This window comes from Hippopotamus amphibius, chromosome 13, assembly GCF_030028045.1.
Source record: "Hippopotamus amphibius kiboko isolate mHipAmp2 chromosome 13, mHipAmp2.hap2, whole genome shotgun sequence".
Classification (NCBI taxonomy): Eukaryota; Metazoa; Chordata; class Mammalia; order Artiodactyla; family Hippopotamidae; genus Hippopotamus; species Hippopotamus amphibius.
Window position 1 is genome coordinate 75,103,008 of NC_080198.1, and position 22,436 is coordinate 75,125,443.

The 22,436-nt window shown below is 37.7% G+C and overlaps 1 protein-coding gene across 5 annotated transcripts in view; it reads right to left on the reverse strand.

Annotated features, from left to right (window-relative positions):
• Window positions 1–22,436, reverse strand: part of LOC130835196 (cGMP-specific 3',5'-cyclic phosphodiesterase-like) — a 44,703-nt gene that overhangs the window by 16,523 nt on the left and 5,744 nt on the right. For 2 of the 5 annotated variants that reach the window (XM_057706574.1, XM_057706572.1), the window contains exons 2-4: window positions 18,611–18,700; window positions 7,109–7,229; window positions 6,005–6,108 (exon numbers count right to left, since the gene is read on the reverse strand). In XM_057706574.1, coding sequence (XP_057562557.1) covers window positions 7,191–7,229; window positions 18,611–18,700 — 129 coding nt within the window. In that variant the 3' untranslated portion in view covers window positions 6,005–6,108; window positions 7,109–7,190. Of the gene's footprint in view, window positions 1–5,134; window positions 5,254–6,004; window positions 6,109–7,108; window positions 7,230–7,919; window positions 8,042–15,851; window positions 15,911–18,610; window positions 18,701–22,436 lie in introns of those variants that run through there. The other 3 variants (XM_057706575.1, XM_057706573.1, XM_057706576.1) reach the window with 3 other exon arrangements.

The window sequence follows — 22,436 nt, forward strand, 5'->3', positions numbered from 1 at the left end:
CATTTTGAGATCTTTCCCTTGCATAGAAAGAGTATGGTTTGCCTCCTTATGCTCAGCGGCCTTTTCCAGCACAGATAAAATTCCAAGATAATAAAGATTTTGATCTCATGCAAGTTCCTTGGTGCAAACAGGCTTGCATAGCAAAATGATGCAGATAAACGTGGATGAAAACGGACTTTACACAAATAAATGAAACTATATTATGTTTCTCTAGTATAAAAATAGATCAAATGGCAGGAGGACAAAAATAGGTGAAGTGGTAGCATAAACTGACTTGTGAAATCAGAGGGTCAACTCTGACATTTTTCTCTCTAGGCCTTTTCTAATAGTTTTGTTGCTAGGGCTACAGTGTTTTTGCCAGATTGGAACAGGATTGTCAACTCTAATGGAGATTAAGTAGCTTTCCCAGCTAGATTTTTTTTTTAATAAGCGTAGGTTAATACTGCTGGCTTTCAAAGCCACATTCAAGAATGGAAAGATCACTGAAGATCTGTTTTTAGAAAATATAACTCATAAAATTTGAAGTTTAGCAGACAGGTTCTATTTCATAGTTATTCCAACACAAACCTTTATCATGGTTACATTGAACAAAATAACTTTACAATTTCATACACTGAATAGAAAAAGAATGAGAAACTATTATTTACAAGTTAAGCAAAAAAATTAATTCCCCAAGGAGTAACTGAGATGGTTAAATGGACAATTCTCCTGATTAGTTGGAAAACTGTTTCACAGATGCTTGAAAATTCATACTTGATTTATTCTGTAAACAGTATAGATAAGGTATAGGATAAAGTCCTCTGTGTTTTGGTTCTTTCCATTCATTGGTCAAAGTCATCTGAGGAAAGCATAAATACAAACTCACCAATGAAACTTAAAGCCCAGTAAAGAAAAAGTAATTTGTTCAGGACACTCAATTGCTCAAAGGATGTAGAAGGTAAGAACCATTAAGAAAAGGCGGAAGAAGAATTGCTTTTGATGTGCTTGTTGTGGAGTCAGATGAGCTTCCTTGGCTGTGGTCAAAAGAGACCATCTAAACTTTAAAAACCATGGTGCCGTTTGCATGCGCACTGACTCTGCAATTCTGTTTGTGCACTAAAGCATGAGAGTTAAATGAAATAGTTCATGTGAAGTGCCTAGCAAAAGACAGATGCTGTGTTTCCCCCCTCGATATCTTTATATTTTTGTAGACAGAAATACCAGTGTTAACTTCCAGTAAGAAAAGCTGAATATTGTAGTCTTTAGAGTCAGAGGAAATTCACTTTAAGGATCACAACATTAGTGACACCTGGTGGAAAATACAGGTATTACAATATAGCATTGTAGCTATTCTGATATTTCACAGATAAAATTAAGGTAAATTTCACAGATGAAGCAATTAAATGGTAGCAGAAGGTAATGTCTATGTCTTTATGCTATTTGGAATCTCTGTATGCATCATGTGCTAAAGAACCTCCCTTCCCAAGTTTTCAGATCATAATTCACTGTGGGGTGTCCTGAGGAGTACCTTAAAGAAATAGCCAGTTGTGTTTCACAGAATACAGGATTGAGATAAGACAGAGAGCTGTCCCATTTGAGGTACCATGGATGGAAAAAACAAATGATGCTGTTTTAAATGTGAGCCTTGAATATCATAGAATCAATTGCTCTGAACCAGGCAGGGGTTTGAATATTTGTAAACAAAACAGCAAACAGATCTATTACAGGGTCAGCAAACTACAACCCATGGGCCAAATATAGCCCACCATCTGGTTTTTGTTATTGGACCACAGCCATGCTCATTCATTTACCTGTTGTCTAAGGCTGCTTTCAAGTTACAACTGAATCCCTCGAGTAGGTGCAAGAGACCATATGGCTGCAAAGCCTAAACTAGTATCTGACCCTTTACGGAAAAAGTTCGCCAACCCCTGGTCTATTAGATCCTGTCATGGGATTGTCATACCTCTCCCCCCATCTCCTTGGGAGGAGTACACTTCCCTTCCCCACTGACGTTTGGCTTAGCCATAAGACGTGCCTTGGCCAGTGGAATGTGGAGAAGTGTCAGTGTGCAAGTTCTGAACCAAAGCTTCGAGAATTCTGGCTAGTCACTGCCCCTTCAGTGGTAGAACAAGACACATGACCTGCAGGCTTAGCTGAGAATGAGATAAACACCCCAGCTGACCTGCAGACTTGAGGAAAAAATGCTTATTGTTGCTAATGGTATGGTTGTTTGCTCTACAACAAAAGCCAATTGATACATGAGATTGTTAAACCTATGTGTAAAAATTCCCACAGGCTTGGCTTCTCTGTCGGATTGATGGTACTGGGAGAAGGATCCTGAAGACCAGGTATGGTTCAGTCCCTTCTGGGGCTCTATTTCAGAACTTGATGGGCTCCCCTGGAACCTGGTTTCATTCCTCTACCTACTTGGTAAGCAAAACTGAGTCAGAGCCCAGGCAGCTCTAGAGGCCCACCAGACTCTTGGGATCTTAGCTTCTCTATATTTAACACGGTGTGGAAGTCAGTCACAATTCTTTCATCTGTTGGTTTAAGTACCTCCCTCCCAGGGTGTGCCTCACGGTATAGAAAGAGGGTGGAACAAGTCCAGTTGGAACCTTAGACCAAAGCTTTCCCAATCTAGTTTAATCACTAAAGCTTATAGCTTGGCTCCCACTCAACTCAAATATGTGTAATTCTGAACTGACATATAATCTATAAGAGGTAAGAGAGATCATGACTAGCTCCTCAGAATTCTCACAAGAGTAAATATTAACATGCAAATGGTGTGGTAAGTCTAATTTAACCATGTTAAGGATGTTGGCCGAGATGAAATGATCAAGGTATTTTAAAATGCAATTTCCCAGAATTCTTAGTCTTACATCTCAACTTGTTAAAATGGAAATAAAGCTTTTCATTGTCACTTTTTTTTTAAACCATCAACCTGAGTCATTTGGATAGATCACTGAGTAACACTAGTGACCCATTTATTACATAAAGATATACAGATCGCACAAATTTGTCACTGAAAATCCCTGGGGCTGCCCTAGTCCTCTGGTTTTCAGCCTTCCCTTTGATTCTTTACGTAGCTAATATTATTCCATTAAATTTTTCAGCACCAATTTTTGCTGTTTTCAAAAAAACAAGAGCCTAGCTGATGCAGACCTGATACTATAGAGTAACCTGTGGGCAACAGATTGTATGGCAGAAGCTTGTTATTGAGAGTTTCAAATCCACAGCATTAATTTTTGGACATAACTCTTAAAGGAGAAGTAACATAATAAATCACAAATGAAAAGTACTAATATTAAAGGTCACTTAATTTGTCAAAAATACCCATGATAGAAATTTAAGCGTCATCAGTAATATACAATGGTGAGCTTTTTTGGGGGCGGGGAGGGGAAGAACCACATCATTATTCCCACTGTCTAACAGAGGGCGCATTCGGCGTTCCCTGAGGCAGTCATTGCTTTCTATAAAAACGTTCAAGCGTATTTCCTAAAAACAGGAAAAAAAAAAAAAAAAACATGATTTTCAACACTCTCCATATTTTTACTCAAGTTCTATTTCTGCTTTCCTTCTCAACGCATATTTCAAATGTTAACAGATTATGAACAGCTCAAGAATTCAAATGTTGACTCTTGACCATCCCTAAATCAACAGTATTTCCGAGTAACTACTTTCTTATTTAGGAAGACTTGTGGGTGAACCTGTTAGATAGCTTCAACAACGCTTCAGAGACTGGCTTTTGCAACAGCATTCATGATACCCATCATCAAAAACGGGCACCTATTCGTCCAGCAGCTCTAAGAGATGGAAGAATGTAAGACATTGCCCTTTATTCTTAACAAGCACACTGTTGGATCAGAGAGAAGATTATCCAGGTGAAACAACAAAGACAATACATAATGAAGTAAACTGTTTGGTTACTTCATAGTCCTCTGCTGTGTATTTTCCTCTCCTTCATAAGATCTCAAGCTTCAGTACTGTAATAAATACTACAGTACTACACGATCTGTGGTTGGTTGAATCCATGGGTATGGGGTAACCATGGATGTGGAGGGCTGGCTATAAGTTATACTGGGATTTTCAACTGCTTGGAGGGTCAGTGAGCCAATCCCTGCCCTGTTCAAGGGTCAACTGTATATGGAACATTAGACTGGTAGTAGGCTAAGAGTACAGAAAGGTTCTACAACTCAACATTTGCTAAACTGAATTAATTCCAAAGGACATTTATCATTTCATAAAAAGAACATTTATTTTAAATGTACTGTTGAGATGAAGGGGGTACAATAAAAGCTTGTCCATTAAAGTGAAAGTACCTCAAGACTTACTCAACTTTGAATTCTTAGGCTAACCATAGTAGGCACAAGAAATAATATGCTGCACTGAATCCATTATAACTATTTAACTGTATCAACACCACACCAATATAAGAATATTTTAAGACAAATTTAGAACATACACATTTAACTTTATTTCATCATTGTCATTTAAAGCTTGATTTTATAAAACATAAAAAGACATTCTGAAAAGTTCAGTATCACAGGAATTTGAATAGCAGGACTATCCATGGCTTCATAGATTCGAGTTATATAAATTAAAATCAAATAATTGGAAAACTTTTCAATATGGAAACTATACAAATAAATGGCAAAGGGACCTAACAGGATCAATATTTCATTACTTATGGACTATCATTAGTTCCTTTCAAGATCTAAACACATGTTCTCAATAGTCATATTTCTTTTGCTCTATTTTATATTTAGATATTTCTGTATACTCTGAGTCAAGGTGCTTGACCAAAAGGTCTGATTTAGAAAGACATTTAGCTGTATCGCAAAAGTTTTTCCATCTACAGTTACCATCGTCAAAGGAACTGACATTACAATGCTGATGTAATCTGCTAGTTCCCTTTGGAACAGTGTGCAATAACTTACGTCAACCCTATGGAACGTGAAACAGGTACCAAGGAATGGAACGATTATGCACAGATTCAGTAAAGCATAATGTTAAGTTTTCTCCATCTAAAAATTAACCAATGAAATAAAACATATCAACTACAGTTGATTTGGTTTCAGGAAAACCACATTTGAGAATACAAGTACATTATACTGTCTTTATCTCATCCTCAGTCGTTGACAGGAATTTTGTAGGCTACCATGCTATTTACTTTGTGAATTGTAGTAGTAAATGAACGAAGACGAACTTCCTCAGAATTGGTAATGAACTGTGGTCCCGACTCTTCCCATTTTTCAGGTACAACCAAATCTCTGTCTGTATAAATCAGGAGATCAAATGAACCTAAATTGCAGATAAAATCATTGAACTACATTATTTTTTCAAAAGTAAAACTGCCTGCCCTATCTCCCTCACATTTTGAACCACTCATAGTGTTAGAAAAGTCGTTTTGCCTGGTCTGTAATAACTAGTTAATTGCTTTTCCTCAATGGAAATTTACTGTAGTACAGAAAATATTGCACTCCTTTCACTTTATCTTATGAAAACTTCAAGTTTTTTTCTTTTCTTTAAAGAGGAAACCCGTTAAAGATATTTGTAGAAAGTGTATAATCAGTAACATGGGATAACATGAATATAACCTACAGGAGAACTGACATCTTGGTTCTGTGATTGCAGTATCCTAGTGCCTAGAACAGAGTCTGGCACATAGTAGGTATTCAGGACACATGTGATGTTTCAAGGAGTAAGGAAGGTAGACAAGTAAGACACAATTATAGCTGTAGTCTTAAATATATATCAATACATAAAAATGTATAAGAAATTAAGGAAGGAATTACATTAAAACATTCAAGGGTGAGTACTGTGGAATACTTTAATTCCTTTCTTTTCAGCATTTCCAAATTTTACAGAATGCATATAACATTACTTTTCCTTTATAATGCTTCCTTAGTTTTATTACATGATATTGATAACTAAGAAAAAATTTAATAAAATGGTAATTCTTAAAATAGTAGCTTAGTCTTTTCCCCAACAAATTTAAGTCCATGTGAAGTTGTATAATACTTACAAGAAACTTCCAACAGTGGCAGAAATGTCACTGTAGCTGTGATCTGTCTGATCACTGAACGGATTTCATCTTGGATAGCTTTCTGAGACTTTTCTCTGGGTGCACTATCAAAGAGATCAAATCAGTTTAAGTTTTAATGAGTTACTGAAAACATCTGTAAGGTTATTTATCTGATTTAATGACTCCAAAATCAAAGAAGTAATACATTAAAAAGGAGTGTTTTTAAAAAATGAGTGTATCATTAGGACCCATACCACAGTAGACATACTATGTATTTTTATTATTTCATTTATCCTTCTAATCATTTTTTTAGGGTTGGTCTTAGTATCAGGTCATTCTGTATCAGATGACCAGAAAATTTGCCAAGTGCTTCAAGTTAGGAAAGCTTCAGCACCTCTTAAAAAATAAAAATAACAGTGGTATCTAAAATGTTTAACGGATATAGTCATTTTGGCATTTTTAGTAATGCCTAAATGTCTAATTCCCTATTGTCTAAAACAAGATATTAAATTGTATATCAAATTATTTTTATAAGCTAAACATTTCCTAAAATAGACCAAAGGCTTCAGAAGCAAACTACATTTCATTATGAGAAATGGTTCTGAATTTACAGGTAAGTATGCCTAGGACAATGCTATACATCAGCATATAACAATGCGCATTTCCCATTCCCGTGGTCTGGAAACTTCAGGGTTTATGAAGTGTCTTAGGAAATCTGTGGCATTAAGTGCAATGCAACAGAGTTGCATCTTAAGCTGGGAGAGTCTAGGATAATCCCTTATGGTTAAAAGCAGTTTTAAACAATTCATTAAATGGGCCACCTAGTACATCATATGTAGTTTTGCATATACCACCATAAATACTACAATCTGAAATTCACCAATTTAGACTAAAGGCAATTATGTTAAAAGTACTAGAAGTTAATGACATGCTAAAGTCATAAGCACAATTCTTTTCCACAGGAGACTGAAGATCAAATTAAACACTGTAGAAAAAACTATACCTTATATGAAACTTGTTCAATATCATTAGAACTCATTTAGTAAAGACAACAAGTTTTAGAACAAGCATATTAAGGTGGAAATAATTTAAATTCCTACTTACCTGTCATCTTTTGCAGTCTTGTCACACTCAATATCAAACTGCCATCTTTCAAGGACCTCCCCACTTTCAATATTTGAGATGACTACCACCAATTTCTGAACTGAACACTTGTATAACCATTCTGTAATACATAACAAAGCATCTTTTTTGGTTCACGGAAATACAAAGCAATTCTTTTCTTAGGTCCTACTTCCGATCCTCAGCAAATTTCTACCACTGCTATTATGGATCTCCTCCAAATTATACAGAAAACTGGCCCCATCAATAACCTAGCTCCTGTTTTCAAATTCTCAGTAAGCAAGACCACTGGCTGAAAGTGAGGATGGGGATGCAGCACTGAGATTTGAGGAGAGAGGAGAAAGGAACAGATAGCAAAACATACCCCCCAAAAAAGAGCTAATGGTTTTGATCCCCACAAACCAATTCTCTCTGTAGCATGTTTTACTTTAGGGAATATCACAATTCTACCCCATTACATCTACCTAAAAAACCTAGAAAGTATTCTAGATTCTTCCTTCTACTTAACCCTCCATCAAATCAATCCCTCAATTGCCCAAACAGAAGTGTAACAAATCCACCCCTAGTCTGGATTATGCAAAAGCCTCCTTACCAGCTTCCCTGCTTCCAGACGCAGGGTTTTCCCTGCATATGAACAAATATGGAAATCAAAATCTATCATGTCAAATCATGTGGCTCTGGGTTAGAGATTAAACAAAGAAAACTGTTCATCCTTAACACTCTGGCCACACAGATCTTTAAATGACAGCAAATGTTTCCTGGCTTAAAAAAAAAAAAAAAAAAAATCCAGCACCTCTTTTGCATGGCGACTTGCCGACTCTTCACAATCCCGCCTCAGCTTGCCTGCATGGCCTCGCCTCCAGTTTACACCCAAGCAAACACTGTGCCGAAATACTAGACACATTCCCTCCAATCCTGATCCACGAGGGAGGCGAAAAACAATGGTGCAGAGAGATAATAAGGATATACCAGTGAGCATTTTCCATAGGTATTAAGAAGCAAAGTACTTAAGCTACACACAAACAGTGACCTCACGAAGACCTGCATTTGTGACATAATATTTTAGAAGACTTTTAATACCCCAATCATTTGTCGCAGCTCAAACAGCAGGGATCTTCCTCTTCTCCTCCTCAGTTCTCCTCTTGTAATTCTACTTGCTCTTTTCCCTTTGATTCAAGCCAACCCGGCAGGGCACACACTCCAACTTACCACCTTATTTTAAATCCAGTCTATGCTGTCTCTGGTAGCTGATGTTATTTTTAGAACATGAAAGGTTGAGAAAACACTATTTTTTAAGATCTTTTTAATTGAAGAATGGTTGGTTTATAATGTTTCAGGTGTACAGCAGAGTGACTCAGTTTTTACACACACACACACACACACACACGTATAGTCTTTTTCAGATTCTTTTCCAGTATAGGTTATTAGAAGATATTGAATGCAGTTTCTTGTCCTATACAGTAGGTCCTTATTGTTTAAGATATTATTTTAATTAACAAGCAGAGTTCCTCGTTTATCATCTGACCAGTTTTAAGGAAAGAGACTAAAGCCTCAAAGTACTCTTAGGACTTTTGGTGGTTTCACAGTATCTCCACACATCCTTTGATGCTGCTCTCTTCAAGAGGTGGGACCTAACTGCCCTCCCTGAGTTTGGGCCGGACGTGAGGCCTGGCTTCTAATGAACAGCTACCGTGAAGCGAAGGTGAACAACTCGGACGTACAAGGCGCTGCTGCTTCCTCCTTGCTCACCCTCTGCCGTGTGTCAAGGACACAGAGTGACCTACAGAGAGGCCTGCTTGGCCGGGAACTGAGGCCTCCTGCCAGCAGCCACGCGAGCGAGCCCTCTGGGAAGTGCACGCTCCAGCGTGAGTCAGGCCTCCCTGCTGCATCCTGAGTGCAGCCACGGGCAGGGAACCTGGGCCAGAACCACCCAGCCAGCTAGGCCGCTCTGGCATTCCTGAACCACAGAAACCGAGATAGGAAAGGCTCGTGTTCAGAATCACTAAGCTTAGGGTAATCTGTTATGCTGTAAGAGATCACTAATGTCATACACAGGATCATCAAATAATGTGTAATAATCAAATGCATCTGGAAGTTCTAAATCCAGGTCATCTTCACTTTATTTCACTGCTACCAAGTGATGCAAAAAAAAAAAAAAAAAAAAAAAAAAGAGAGAGAGAGATAAGATATGATTCAAAAATTTTATAAGATCACCAACTCTATACTTTTATTTGAATTCCACCCAGAATATTAATTTTCACTCTATGGTAGAAGAGAAACAAGTAAGAACTTTTAGGTGAGGATTTAATAAGAAGGAATACAGAGTACATAGTTTTTAAAGCACTTTGCCTATATAATCTTAGCTCTTAGATGAATAAAGATGTTTGCATACATATATCTATTGAGAGCAGCAATTTCACTGACAACTACCTTAACTCTTTAAGAATGCATGAACATTATTTAATAATCAAAATCCATCCCAAGGTCTCATTATGTGGTTCTGGGTCAGATATTATACAAAGAAATTATTTTCGCTTACCTGCAGCTGGTTCCAGACCTCTACTAGCCATAATTCAGTATCTATATAAAACTTCTCAAAATTAAACTTACAAATGCTCTATCAAATGAAAAATGCAAGGCATTCCAACAACTGCTGGAATTCTAAAAGTACCAATGAAGATTAACTTTATATTGAATAAAACATAGCATTCAGTCTGAACCAAATTTTCTGAGCATTGAAAATAAGATTTGGGTAAATATAGCCGACCATTAACTTAACTTTCAGTCTCAAGCTTTTATTCATTCTTTCTTCTCCTGGATCAGTAGTGTAGCCTCAGGCATTTAACTTACTAGCACTATGTTTTTCATCTGATGCTCTTAAGAAATGTTTTTTTCCTTAGGAAAGTGGTTACCATCTTCTTCTTTGTAAAATACACTTGTTTGTTATTCAAAGGGTAATGTGGAAAAAAAAAAAAAAGGAAAAGATCTTCACCATCACCATATCAAGTCCAGAACCAATGGAAACTTTTCAGAGTATTTCTGTTTTGTTTCTAAAACAAATATCACAGGGGAATAAATGCAATGCACAATTTATAAGTTTTCAAAAAAACACATAAGTAGCCAATTCTTTAAGACTAAAATAGATCTAGATCAACTGACAGTCTGCAATTAAACTCTGCTTATTCTTGTAGCTCTATTTTCATCTAGTCTGACTTCGAATTGTAGGATTATGTATAAAGCTGTAACGTTTATCTGTTCCAAGCTTACACGTCAAGTTTAAGAAAAGCCCTAGTCAGTACTGTGAGCTGAAGATCATAGGCAAGCACCCACCCTGCCTCCACCCTCTCACAGAAAGCATGTTCGAGCTTCCTCTCTTAAGCCTGTGGGATAAACACAGCAGGAATCTGCTGTATGAAACCACAGTTTTCGGCCTTCCTCTGTGATTCCTCCAGCTCCTGAAATCCACAGACTTTCCTTCGAACTTATGTGTTGAATATTGAACTTATTTTGTGGGAAGACATTCTGGAACCTTTTTGAAACATTGAAAATGTTGAAGTATGTGGGCCGAGCGATGGGATTCAGAATGTCCTGCTTGAGCAGTGGAGGAGCTGAGGGTGCAGGGCGTGGAGACTAATATCACCCTGTTTGGTCCTGAGGGATGGCTGGTTAGCCAAAGACGGGTAAGATTCCTCAGAGGAGGAACAACCTAAGACAGGCACAGCCGCAGAGGGGCCAACAGGGGTGGTGCATAGAGCCTTCCTTATATCACCCTGTTTGGCCCTGGAGGATGACTGGTTAGCCAGAGACGGGTAAGATTCCTCAAGGGAGGAACAACCTAAGACAGGCACAGTCGCAGAGGGGCCAACACGGGTGGGGCACAGACCCTTAATCCTTTTGAGAGAGGTCTCCTGCCCCCAGGGCTGCTTTGCTCTCCATGCCCAGCTCAAATCAGGACCCAGGAGGCAAACAAAGATCATTGCCCCCAGTCATGTGAGGCCTTTGATTGTTTATGGGATTAACCTGGGAGTGTTAGACCCTTAGGCTATGCCGAGAACTCAGTAAAAGCAACGTGGGATCAATCAGCGAGGCTCTTGATCCTAGAGGTCTTGAGTCCCCCGTCCCATCTTTCTCTTCAGTCTGTGTCTGTGTGTTCTTCAAGCTTGCGGCACCCGTCACTCACCTCGAGTCGCCGAGTTGATCCCGGCATTATTTAACATCTGTCTTGCTACCTTGCATTGATATTTGCTTTTTGGTATATAAGGTCTCCCTCTCATTGAAATTGAAAAAAAAGTTTCAAGTATCTTCCTTGCTTCATTTTTTTTCATATCCTCACTGCCTAGACCAGGGCTCTACTTAGTGCAGTGATTCAACAATTACTTTCAAAGCAAGATAATTTAGGAGGGGATCAGCAGATAAAGTTATGTACCTTAAATTCTAGAAAACATTTACTTTTGTATATTGCAGCTAGAATTACACATTTGATTCCATTAATGCTTTACTTTACGATTTTCAGCAGACATTAAATCTCTTTGATTCATCAAAGTATTGTACTTATTTCATAAAAATCTCATAAAATTAGCTGATATTTTTTGAAGTTTGTCAGTTTTCTTTTAAAAGAATATATAAACAACTGGATATTTAGCTAAAAATGCTCCCTTATACTGTAAAAAAACTTACCATAAATCTTTTATTATAACTGTTACATTTCATCAAAGAATTATATCATCAAATATGATAAAATAAAATCAAAATGATAAAAACAGAGAAGGAGGATAAGAGCTCTGATTCCAAATTAGATTTTTACTTAATAAAAATTGGAGTTGACATTCAACCAAGAGAAAACAGGTTATGCCTAGCCTGATATTATTGGATAGAATCTCTACCTCAGATCAATACAAAATTTTCATAGAACTTGCATTATTTCACAATGTCCTGGCTTCTACCTCATTGGTGCAGCCCCTACACATTAAAAAAATAAAAAAAAGCACTCATCGCTACCATGTCATAACAAGCAATACTTCAAGAGAGGGCAGGATTTCAGAAATAGGTCATCTGAGCTAGAAAGAGTTGAGTTTCCCTGCACTTCTTTACTAAACATAAAAGAAACGTCTGCTTATAGAAATAAATAATGCACGTGACAAAAATAAAAAACGGATCCAAGTGCGCAGGTCTGAAAAATCCAGCGTTAAGCCTGAAAGAAATTTAACAGCAGCCCTAAACATTCACACACTTGCTGCAAATTTTTTTCATGATGCTTCCTGTGCATATCACAGAGCACACTGGCCCAGATGAACATGAAACATGCTCCTGTAACTCTTTCATCCCTGGTAAAAATTTCTTCTTGTTTACTAGATGGAGTCCTCTTAAGACATTACAGAGGATGTGACTCTGATCCCTCTTTCTCTCCCCCGCCCCTGCTCCCCTGCCTTCTTTCTCCCTGCTACCCCTCTCTCTCTTTTTAAAAAGTTTGTCTGCAGAGTGGTCTCAACACTTGACGTTGAAGAACCATCAGGATGCAGCCAGCTCTCCTTGTCTCCACCTTCGAGCCCTGCTTCTACAATATGTGAAGCCGCATCTCCCATCAGTGTACCTCCCACCCCCATATCAACAGGAATCTAAATGTTGCCTGCAGTGGCTCAAGAAAACACTGAGGGGGAAGAAAAGAGAGTGCAGTCGTCATCCACGGCAGAATTTTAAGAAACCCTCTTGTCTAGGCTTGAATCTGAGCTTCAACAGTTTTTAGTTCTGTGACTTTGGCCAAGTTCCCTAAATGTCCCGTGTCTCCGTTTCATCATCTGTTAAGTGGGAATAAAATAATAACTACCTCCTATGGTTGTTATGAAGATTAAATGAAAGAATATATGTCAAGTCCTTAGAATAGCTTCCACAGGATAGGCAGTTATTTCCAAAGTCCTACCCTGTCTTTCCTCTAACTATTCTATTATACAGCCTGGGCGGTCTCTCTTCTCTCCCTTGACCCCTTTACTTTTTGTCTTCATTCATTTTCTCTAGCCAATAGCTCTGTGACCTTTCCAAAATAAATTATTTTAGCTTCCTCTAGCTTCTCCAGTCCCCACCCTACCCCCACCACACTGCCCATTAATTCCATTGTCTTAGAAGGGAGTACAGAGAGGAGAAAATTGCAAAAGCTTACCCTTTATGATTCAAAAATAATTCTGTCATAGAGGTTTTAGGAATATCTATGATCCTGACTTCTAAAAAGGCATTGTGCTATTACACTTATGGTTATACCACGGATGAAAAGAACTCTCGAAAAATTTTAATTAGTTGAAATACTTCCCAAGAAGAGAGGCAGATGCAGTGATTACAGATTTTACTGAATCTTAAAAATCTTTCTGTATTTTCTAGACTGTGTTGTAGTTCAGACTTTAGCATTCAATAGTCAACTGCTCCATTCAAGCAGCTCTTCAGAGTTGGCACCTTAAGAAATTAGAGTCACGAAAATGTACCAAGACATGTTATGAACAACCACATTTCATCTTAGGTTCCTTGGTAATTAGTCGGAATGAGTACAATTGGACTAACACAAAGAGAAGAAACCAAATTCACTTTGCCTCATTTATGAGGAAAAACAATGAAAAGTCTTTTTCTTTTAAGCGTAAAGTGTGTTAGAGGGTAACAGACCAGTTAAGTCAGGGATGGTGCTGGGTTGTCATTTGATCTCAGCTGACTGGTTATAATGTGGCTGATGACCTCTGCATACAACTTATCATTCCTTGTTTCTCCTAAAAGTTTGCTTAGTTCTAGATCTCCTTTCAAAAGTAACAGCTGACATTTATCAGTCACTTCCAGTGTGCCAGGAAACATGTTAAGCCCTTTGCATGCACAAACGCATGTAATCTTCACAACAACCCTAGGAGGTGGGTCCTTTTATAACCCTCATTGTGCAGATGAGGGAACTGAAGAACGAAGGGATTCACCAATTCCATCCTGGCTACTCATCAAGTAAGTGGTGAAGATGGGATTCAAGCCCACAGCAAGCAATCTTAAGAATTACTCCCAAAAGCCTTACTGTGACTCTCTATTTTGATTTCAAACGCTCGTGGGAGAAAGAGTACTTTTCTACTGTGTGTACACAACAGCAAACATTGCCCTGAGTTTGTTTACGTAGCTGTAAATTTAAAGATAATTCTGGAAGTCATATATTGCATCTTCTTAGGGGCCATGGTTCTCAGTCAGCCAGATTACTTTTTATTCTACAACAGCCATGCTGAGCGTATGCCTGTTTTTCCGACTGTTTCTCTTCATTCCTTTTTTCTGAAGAAATAATTCTCACAGGAAATAATTTCAAACCGGGCAGTGTGAGCGTGGGAGGAGAGGGAACAAGGGGGAGAGGACAGAGAATGGGGAGGGTCAGCAAGATGTTTAAAAAGCTGTATTTGGAAACCTTCCCATCAATAAAGTTACTAAGACTCCAGTGAAGTTACTGAAGGTTTTTTTTTTTTTTTAGTCTCATGAAATGCTTCGTGTGAAAAAAACTTTTGTGGAAACAAGTGAAGAGCCCAGCCTTATATCAAGTCATCACAGGGTAAAACAGAGGCAGCAGGAGAGGATGAGGGAGTGTGGAGGCAGACAGCCCTGAGGATCCTGAGGAACCCAGCAGGACGCTTAGGGAGAGCTCTGGACAATCCCAATCTGGGGACCTGTAGCTGAATCCACTTTAATCAGGTCTGTAGGTGAGCGGACGGCTCTTGACTGAGAGTGAGGTTATTCATTCACGTAATCAAACTGAATGGCTACGATGTTTTTAAATTGACAATACCATGTGTTGCCTCAGATGTGAAGCAACTGGAACTCTCATTCATTGCTGGTAAGAAAGTATATGGTACAGCCACTTTGGATAGGAGCTTGCAAGTTTCTCATACAATTAAACATATACCCACCCATGACCTGGAAATTCCCCTCATATATTTACCAAAGAGAAATGAAAACATGTTCACAGAAAGACTTGCGCACAAACATCAACAGCGGCTTTTCTCCTAACAAGACAAAACCTGGAAACAACTCCATGTCTGTCAATGGATGAACGGATATTCAGATTGTGGCACACCCATACCATGGAATAACCACCATAAAAAGGAACACACCACGGACACATGCAACAGCATGGATGAATCTCACAAGCGTTACGCTACGTGAGGGAAGCCAGACATACAAGACTACCTCCTGTATGATTCCACGTATATGGCTTATATGACCCTCTAGAAAAGGCAGAACAATAGTGATGGAAAACAGAGCGGTGATTGTGGGGGTTGGGGGTTGAGGGAGGAGGAGCAGATCAACTACAAGCGGTACAGGGAACTATCTGAGGTGACAGAAATGTTCTGTATCTTGATGACAGTGGTGTTTATATGACTACACATGCATGTGTCAAAATCTCATCAAATTATACACTTCAAATGGGTGAATTATATGGTACGTAATTTACACCTCACTACAGCAGGGGGTTTTGTTATTGGTGTTTCAGTTTACATCACCCTCACTGGTAACCATAAAGACAGAAGTGCACGGATCCAGAGGACGCTCTCTTACAGAAGGGCAGTCTCACCTGCTTCACCCTGGGGTTTTTGTTGCTCATGGCTCCCCCCAATCCCCACCATTCATGCTACTTAGGAAGAGATATTTCACCAGAGTGTGATTCAAGCTGAGTCTCTCGGCCAGTACAAAGTTGTTTTTTCAGGCCATGGTTTTAAAACATACTTACAAATTAAAAGCTGAACATCATCTTCTTAAGTGCACACAATCATAGTCCTTGGTTTATAACTAGGGCAGCCAGATAAAATATAGGACATCCAGTCAAATTTAATTTTAGATGAACAACAAATAATTTTTTAATATAACTGTGTCCCCAGTATTGCATAAGACATGGTTTTTATTTGCTTTATCTGGCGATCCGATGAGGACCACTACTGGTCCATGCATGGCCTTTTCAATTTTATTTATTCATTCACAGTTAATTGGCTAATCAATTATTTAAGCTCATTTGCATGTTTTAGCTACAGGGATTTTCAGTAACTGTGGCTGTAACTACCCTCTTAAGAAACCACATAGCAACTCTAAGGCACTGAGAACTTATCTTAGACGACTGAGAAGTGACTGATTTAGGATCCTGTTCATCAAATTGTGATCTGCGGACACTGGCATCAACTTGGTGCTTGTTAGAAAAGAACCTCACTCAGGTCTCACCTAGACCACCTGAACTCAGAATCTGCATTTTAAAAGTCATATGCATAGATAGTCAGTGGGAAGTTGTTGTCTAACAAAGGGAGTCCAACTCCAGGATGGAAGAGGCCTTAGAGGACTGGGGCGGGGAGGGTGGGGGGCACTCGAGGTGGGAGGAGTCAAGGAAGGGAGGGAATATGGGGATATGTGTATAAAAACAGATGATTGAACTTGGTGTACCCCCCAAAAAAATAATAAATAAATAAAAAAAGTCATACGCACATTACTGTTTTAGAAGCACTGATTTAGAAAGCTGTGTTTCAGGAAAATTCCCAAGGGCATATGCAGGGTGGATTAAAGGAAAATTGACTTAAAGTACAAAAACCCCTTACAAGAATATTTTAAAAGTTTAGGCATTACTTCAAGATCTGAATTATGGTACAGGCAGCAGGAATGAAAAGAAAGAAATCGAAATGAGAAACACTAACAGAAAAAAAAGCGATGGGACTTGGTAAAGGACTGGATGGGGGAGGGAAAGGAAAGATATCAGAATCCAAATATAAATCAAGTAGAACCAGCAAAGTGTATCTTGTATTCTTGGCAGTGGTTCTCAACCCTAGCAGCACATGATAACCACCTGGGAGCTTTAAGAAATACTGATGTATATGCCGAGTTGTGGGATTGCTGGGTCATATGGTAGTTCTATTTTTAGTTTTTTAAGGAACCTCCATACTGTTTTCCATAGTGGCTGTACCAATTTTCATTCCCACCAACAGTGTTAGAGGGATCCCTTTTCTCCGCACCCTCTCCAGCATTTACTGTTCTTAGATTTTCTGATGATGGCCATTCTGACTGGTGTGAGGTGATACCTCATTGTGGCTTTGACTTGCATTTCTCTAATGATGAGTGATGTTGAGCATCTTTTCATGTGTTTGTTAGCCATCTGCATGTCTTCTCTGGAGAAATGGGCATATACCCTGAGAAAACCATAATCCAAAAAGAAACATGTGCCACAATGTTCACTGCAGCACTATTTACAATAGCCAGGACATGGAAGCAACCTAAATGCCCATCAACAGATGAATGGATAAAAAAGATGTGGCACATATATACAATGGAATATTACTCAGCCATAAGAAAGAATGAAATTGAGTTATTTGTAATGAAGTGGATGGACCTAGAGTCTGTCATACAGAGCAAAGTAAGCCAGAAAGAGAAAAAAAAATGGATGATGGGTGATAACTTAGAGGGGTGAGACAGGGAGGACAGGAAGGAGTCGTGGGAGGGAGGGGATACGGGGATATATGTATAAATACAGCTGATTCACTTTGGTGTACAGCAGAAACTGGCACAACTGTGTAAAGCAATTATACTCCAATAAAGAGCTTAAAAAAAATAGAAATACTGATGTGCCTGGGTCCCAACCCCAGAGATTCTGATTTAAGGTGAAACCTGGGCATGAGAACTTCTAAATGCTCCACAGGTGATTCTAATGTGTAGCCAAGATTAAGAACCACAAACATGGGCTCTTCCAATCTATTTGTTTTCACTTAAAGAAATGATTTTCAACTCTGGCTACACTTCAGAATTATCTGGGGAGCTTTAAAAATGTATCAGTATCTAGACCCAGCTCTTAGAGATCCTGATTTAATTGGTAATGTTTTAGAGTTTCACAGTTGATTGTAATGTGCAGACAGGACTGAGAACATTCATTTGAAGCGCTCAGTTTAAATGATAATGTAGTAACTATTTTTTTTCAAATAAATGTAAAATGAAGAGAGAATTCAGTGCTTACAGAATCCAAACCTTCTAGTTAGATGAAATATAAACTAACTTATTTTCAATGGCTTGTTATAATTTCACAATAAATTTTGCTTGGACTTGGCTGCAATTTCCATTTTTTCAAAACCTCATTTTGCATCCAAACAAAAAAATCAGCTGACGACCACTGCAATGGATAACCATTTATGAAATAAGCGTTTTTGAGATGTTTAAAATATAATATGAAATCAACTGATTACAACCACAATAGCAATTATGTATCTTAGGAGTCAGTAAGGTCCTCAGGAAAGAGAGGTACAGAAATGACATGTCTAAAATTTATTTCTAGGTCAAAGTAAAGTATCAGGATTCAACCCTATTACTAAAGTCTAAATAAAACACATCAAGCAGAACATTTAAGCACTTTATAGTTAACTTGTCACTATAGCATTATTTCATAAGTGCGCAAAGTGAAAAAATTTTTTTCAAAAAAGAAAAATGTTTCCAAATGACCTTTTATAAAATGGAAAACTGGCTTACCTCTTCCCTATGATTCTTAATTGGCATACAAAGAATACTTTGTGTCTTGTAGCCTGTAATTTGGTCAACTTCTGCATTGAACCGAGGATCCTAGTAAGGAAGAAGAAATTCAATTTAGTGACTGACCTGTTCAAAGACTGATTTGATTTTTCTGGTTTATAGGATTAGAGAAATCTAACCTTTGACTCACCTTGTTGCTCTGAATGACAATTTTATCATTGTAAGAGGCATCAAAGCATATAAGTATACATCATCTTGGACAAAGATAAATTTAAGGGTTTTTTAGCAGCTAGTATTAATGAAAAAATACAGATGGAAACAAATGTGAAGAAATAAAGGAAATTCAAAATATTAACCAATTTAGACAGCCTCACTTAAACTCGGGGGAAACTGGCAACTCTCCCCCTCTGTAATACAGTTTGCCTATTCCCATCTCACTGACTCTTCTGAAAAAGAAACGCATCTTTGGTCTGAAACTTTTCCTGTAAAACCCATCACCTCCAAAATGACCATTCCAATACTGACTTGACTTCCCTCATAATGACTGTTTATATATTTCCTCACTGTTCTGTATTTCTATCTCAGATGTGCATAAGAATTAAAATCTTACCTTTTTTGTATCTAATAAAACTGCATGGCCTTCATCTATAATCAATTTCTCAATCTTTTGAATCTCTCTCCCCTTTTACAAAATACATCCTTGCACATTCAATAATCACAAAGGACTTCTGAAAAGTGTAAAATTTCTAAATGTGGCTTAAAGAAAGAAAGATACAGGCTATTTTCCATGAAACCAGATTGAGAAGATTAAAGGTAGGCTGTAAACTCTACGAGGGGCTTTTTTTTGGTTCATCACTGTATTCCCACTTTAGCACAGGAACTCAGAAACATTTGTTCAATAAATGAAGGAAATCATGATATCATTAACAAATGATATCATAGTTATCCAATATGATCATTTTTAGCTTACTATAGTTTAAAGCAAATCTTATAGGTAGGAGGAAAAATATACTTGAGGAAATGGACAGAGACCAGTATATGAGATACAATTAGAATGGAAGCAAACATACCAGAACATAAACATCTGAATGCATATTGTTCCCTTCAAAGCAACTGCCTTGGGAACTTACATGCTCAACCTAATAATAGCATTATTGTTCTAAAAACTCTGCTTTTGGAATTCCCTTCAGAGAATATGGAATAGTCACACTGGAAAAATCCTCATCTTTGAAGGTCATTTCTGTTTTTTTTTTTTTAATTAGTCTAAAGTCACGCAAAGCCAAAGCTGTGAATGAAGTAAATGATTACACTAGATTCCATCAACTAGGGTCAGAAATGAGGCCAATTTTCCCCTGAGAGGACCAAACTTTGGCAGTAAAGAAAATTTCAGAAGAAAAGTTATAAAATGGTGGAAAATCAATATGAATATTTTATATTATAAATAAACACTATTGCATTTTTAATTTTTCTGCAAAAGTGCTCAAAGTTATATTGAAAGACAGAGAAAACCTTGGCTGAATGTTTCCAAAAAGCAGTTCTTAAATAACATACTATATTGCTAGGTATCTAAAGAGAGCAGACAGGATACTGACATGGATGAAGTAAAAGAAGTTAAAAATTATGAATTTATATAGTGAATTATTCTACAAGCTAATAATCAAAATATGAATAGTAATGCATCCTCAGCAATTATTTTGTTAATGAATATCTGAATTACAAGACCAATTTATAAAAAAGAGGATTCAACCCAAGTATCTAAGCAAAGCAAGAGTCTGAAATTAGAAGGACATTCACAGAATTTTTTTGTGCATACTGGAAGTTTAAAATAAACAGCAGCCCTGGATTTCACTCTTTATTGAAGGAGGTAGGAGGAAAGTATGCTTCAAAATCACTTTAAGCGAATTTTAGCATCTCAAAGAATTCTCCTTTAACAATGCACCCACTGCAGGGGTTGTAAACACATAGAGAACTTCTAAGCCCCATCGAAAGAAAAATAGAGCACAACTATTATTGTGATTATTTCTTTCACTGTTTATGAGAACATGACAGTGTAAAAAAAAACACAAAGCTTAGATACGCATCTCATAATAAAATAACTAGTACCAGACTTGCCCTCCAGCTGAAAAATATAAGATTAGACCACATACATGCAATAACTAAAACACACACAGTGAAGAGGGGAATACACACCACTGACTTGCATTAATCTGGTTCTTCCTGGGGGCACTTTTCCCCCAGGAGGAGAAGACAATTGGTATCCAGAGTAATAGTTCCAAATGGAACTGAATTCAGGGCTTCTAAAGTGGCTGGAATGTGCAAGGCAAAGTACCTGATAAGAGAGGCAGTGTTGTGGGTGGGGGTAGGGAGTGTAAAGGAGTGGCAGAAGACTGAGTGGCTAGTCACTTCAGACATCTATTTGGCAAGACTCTAAGAGAAGCAGCAAAAATTACCTGTTGAAGCCTGGAAGCAAGTGGTGATACCAATTATAACAATGTTTGAAGACACTGGGGTCCCACCCACCAGAGGAGATACCTTACTAGGCACCTCAGGCATTCAGTTGAGACACAGAAGGGCCACTCCTTGGAAGTAAGGACCATACCCTAGATTCAGACAACATTTCCTAAGACTAAATTTAAAACTAAAGTAGATCCATCCTAACAAATAATAATACCAAACCTGACAAGACGGAAAGCCTCTTCCAGTAACTCCACTGACTACAAGAACAAAGGTCAGTCCTGTTTTAAAGGAAGTTGATATAATCCAAATGCCCCACAACAATACATTCACAATATCCAACCTACAATAAAAAAAATTTAAAAAAATCACAACATGTGTGAAGAAATAGGAAATTGAAACCCACAGTAAAGAAAAAAAGCAGTCAATAGAAAATGACCTCAAGATGATTCAGAGGTTGGAATTAACAAACAGGGACTTTAAAGCAGCTATTATAAGTGTGTTTAAGGACTGAATAGAAAATATGGTAATAATGAACAGATGGACATCTCTGTAGAAAGAAAGAAGTATTTTAAAAAAGCCAAATGGAAATTCTAGAACTGAAAAATACAAAAGTTCATTGATGGATTTAACAACAGACTGGAAACAACAGAAGGGTCAGTGAACCTGAAGATAGATCAACAGAAAATATCTAGTCAAAAGGACTGAGAGGACAAAAAAAAAATCTATAAAAAAGTTAACAGAGCCTCAGTGTTCTCTGAGTCCAACATCAAATGGTCTAACATATATACAATTGGAGTTCAAAGAGAAGTGAATGGGGCAGAAAAAATATTTAAACACATGACCAAAAATTTCCCAACATTAGTGAAAACCTTAAACATACACACATAGTGTGAAAATGACATATATTGTGAAACTCATAAGGTGAAAAATGAAGGCTGGCTGACTTCTCATAAGAAAAATTAAAACCAGAAAAAAGTGGGAGAACATTTTAAGTGTTGAAAGGAAACTACTATTAACTAAGAATTGTCCAGGCAGTGAAAATATCTTTTAGGATTACAGTCAAAATAAAGGCATTTTCAGATAAACGAAATCAGAGAATTGGTCACCACCACACGGGTACTAAAGAAGAGTTAATGAAAGCTCTTCAGCTTGAAGAGAAAGATAAGAGATTCTACAGAGAGGAGTAAAGAGCTTGGAACATGGCTTGAGCACATGCACACATATATAAAGAATAAGGAAATGAATCCAGAAAGATATTGCTATGACTTATGTTAAGGAGTTTTATAGTGTTTTCTGTTTTCCTCTAGGAGTTTTATAGTGTCTGGTCTTACATTTAGGTCTTTAATCCATTTTGAGTTTATTTTTGTGT